Source organism: Buceros rhinoceros, unplaced genomic scaffold, assembly GCF_000710305.1.
Source record: "Buceros rhinoceros silvestris isolate BGI_N320 unplaced genomic scaffold, ASM71030v1 scaffold7831, whole genome shotgun sequence".
NCBI classification, from domain to species: Eukaryota; Metazoa; Chordata; class Aves; order Bucerotiformes; family Bucerotidae; genus Buceros; species Buceros rhinoceros.
Window position 1 is genome coordinate 33547 of NW_010392437.1, and position 2791 is coordinate 36337.

Below are 2791 nucleotides of genomic sequence, written 5' to 3' on the forward strand. Positions count from 1 at the left end.
AGGAGAGGGGTGAGGGGAAGCTGTGTCCTGGGGTATGGGAGCACTAGCCAGGGAGGACACAGCAGGTGGCCTTTGCTTCCTTGTGTGCCAGGTGGGGAGTGGGTTAGTGCCAGCGTGATGGTTTCTCCTCCGCCTCTCCCGCAGCCCTGCAGCAATCAAAGCACAAAGCCTGACCTTCGAGATCAGCGGAGACGGGAATCTGCCTCGAGTGACCATCCTGCACCCAGCCCTTCACAACAAGAGGGGGAACCCTCTGCTGCTCTTCAAGAAGCTGTTGCTGGGTGACTCGGAAAAACTCCCTCTGGTCCTTCATAACGATGGCGTCGTACCTGTCCAGGTGAGGACCTGCTCTGCGCTGGGAACAAGTGCTTGTGCCGTGGGGGAAGAGCCCAGGGGAGCAGGTCTCAGAAGTCCCTTTTAAGCAAATGCCTGACTGGTACTGTCCAGGAAGGGGGTTCCTCCGGGAAATGTCATTTTCTGACCTAGTTACCTTCGACTGTACTTGATCCTGTTTTACTCCGTTCTGGTTAAAGTCAGTTGTATTTTAATTACATTCTCTCATTACTTGCAGTACTTTCTGTCCTGCTTGGTCATATTTCCATTATATCCCAACACCTCTGAATGCTCTATCTCTGTCTGAGCTCGCATGAGCAGTGTGCTGAGAGCTGCGTTGACGCTGCTGGGTTCCCCGTGCTGCACCAGCAGCAGTAGGGTGTCAGTCCGTGTGCCGCCTTGTACCCACACCCGTGTGGTTGTGCTCTCTGTTCCCTTTCCTCAGTTGCTGATAGATCTCTTGGATGAAGGGGGAGTTTTCTTCTTGAAAGCCAGGCCTGCCACACACTGCCTCTACCAAGCTGCGGGCATGCAGGAGGACCCTCCCGGAGACGGTAAATTCATTAACCGTGGACTGATTTTCCCAGGCAGGGAAAATGTGTGACCCGCTCTTGGCCAAACAGCAGCCAGATGTTAGACATAGTTTCTTTCCTGGGGCTCTCTGTACCCCTAGTTTTGCAGGTGAACTCTTGCAGGGTTTCCTCCTGTCACCTTGTGGGAAGGCTTTCTGTGCTTGTGGACGTGGTGGTTGAGTTGGGAGGGACCGTCACCACTTCAGTGGACGGTCTGAGGTCTTTGCTGCATGTGGGGAGTTGCCAGCCTGAACAGAGGCAGCCCTTGAGCCCACAGCCAGCCAACAAAAGTCAAAACCGCTGTGTGGCTCAGCTTTACGTATGGCAGGAGCCGGCTGGGTGCAGTTTGAGTGAGAGCTGGGCCTTATCCGGAGGCTAAGACACTTCAGCAGTGATAGTCGTGGTGGTGTCCTAGACCTGTGAACATAGGAGGAGGGTCTGGAACCAGCGGTGGGAGAACCTGTGCTTAGAGACAGCTGGGTTTCAATCTCTTCTTGCTCTTCTACCCCGTGGAAATGTTTCCTCTGTACAACTGTCTCTGGTGTCCATTGCTGTGCAGAGAGGAAGCCTCACACTGCTTCCCTGGTCCTGCGTCACGGGGAACTAGCGGAGTTTGACGTGCTTTTCAAACCCACCCTGGCTCAACGTGTGGAAGGGAAGATCAGCCTGTCGGTGGTGAACAACTCTTTCGAAGAGACCAACATTCAGCTGGTGGGTGAAGGCTACGAGGATGACTTCACCCTAGATAACATCCATGGACTAGTGGCAGACAGCAAGGAGGAGTCAACCGAGGACAGTCTGGAGGAAGACATGCTTGAGGGTAAGGGAGGAGAGGCTGGTGGTCTGTGAACCCGCCAGCCGTGTGTGCAGAGGCAGCGTGTGCTGTGCTGCATGTCCCTCTGCACAGCCACAGCCACCCGTTCAGGGACGTGTCAGGGTGTTTCTTTGGCGGTGGTAGGATGGGGAGCAGCATCTCCCAGAGGGAGGAAGCCTTGGAGCAAGGAGGAGTTGGACATACCTGTGTCTGTGCATGTGAGGGGGCGGGTGGACCTCACCGCGTGCTGAGATGCCTTGTTCTCATTCTCATCAGCTGCCAGAGTGGATCATCTCCGGTTTGGGGACTGTCACATCGGGACGCCCTACTCCGTGACCTTCACCATCACCAATCGCAGCAAGGTGGAGGCGATGCGGTTCGAGTGGCTGTCAGACACCCCGTTCCACTTCTCCCCCCAGGTGAGGTTGGACAGCTCTGCCTCTCCCCACTGGTCGAGCCCAGCCCAGCGGGTTCCCCTGAGCTGGCAGGGAGTCACCACGTGCTGGTGAGAGCCCCGTCAGTGCCTTGCAGGAGATGCAGTCCCTGGCTTTGCTGGGGCAGGGCTGTCAGCCCCCCAGAAGAGGCTCCGTGTTCCAGGAGGTGGCATCTTTTGTTTGTACTTTCCTCTCTCAAACCTCAGATAAATATGCAGTAAAATGCGGATTCCTGGCACAGCTCCTCAGCCCGTCAACCCCTTTGCTGTGAGTCCTGCCCTTGCCAGTGATTCCAGTTTGGTCTTGGCTCTCTGGTTCTCCCTAGGTGGGACACCTCCACGCTGGCTGTGCTAAAGACATCACAGTGACCTTGAAATCAGATGTCGCGGTCACCTTCAGAATGCACCCTGTGAAGTGTAAGGTGGCCAGGATCAGCTTCCAGCTGCCGCCGGAGCAGGTTACTGACTGGGATGACCGCCTGCACACTGTCAAGTGGGTGGATGCCACGAGGAGCCCAGAAGCCATGTGGCCTGTTAAGAAGAAGGTAAGAAGTCCAATAGCACCAGCTAACCAAGCTTCCACAAACAGAGCTGCCAACGGCAGCAGACCACCATCTCTGCTGGCCGAGCAGCTCCTGC

General features: G+C 56.0%; 1 protein-coding gene across 1 annotated transcript in view; it reads left to right on the forward strand.

The window, feature by feature from the left end:
• The window catches only part of LOC104500761 (hydrocephalus-inducing protein homolog), a gene marked incomplete at both ends in the record, with an annotated part of 35510 nt that overhangs the window by 30656 nt on the left and 2063 nt on the right, over nucleotides 1–2791 (forward strand). Inside the window, 5 exons of the mRNA XM_010144469.1 lie at nucleotides 145–337; nucleotides 779–887; nucleotides 1465–1725; nucleotides 1996–2138; nucleotides 2479–2697. Of these exons, the coding sequence (XP_010142771.1) occupies nucleotides 145–337; nucleotides 779–887; nucleotides 1465–1725; nucleotides 1996–2138; nucleotides 2479–2697 (925 nt within the window). The remainder of the gene's footprint in view (nucleotides 1–144; nucleotides 338–778; nucleotides 888–1464; nucleotides 1726–1995; nucleotides 2139–2478; nucleotides 2698–2791) is intronic.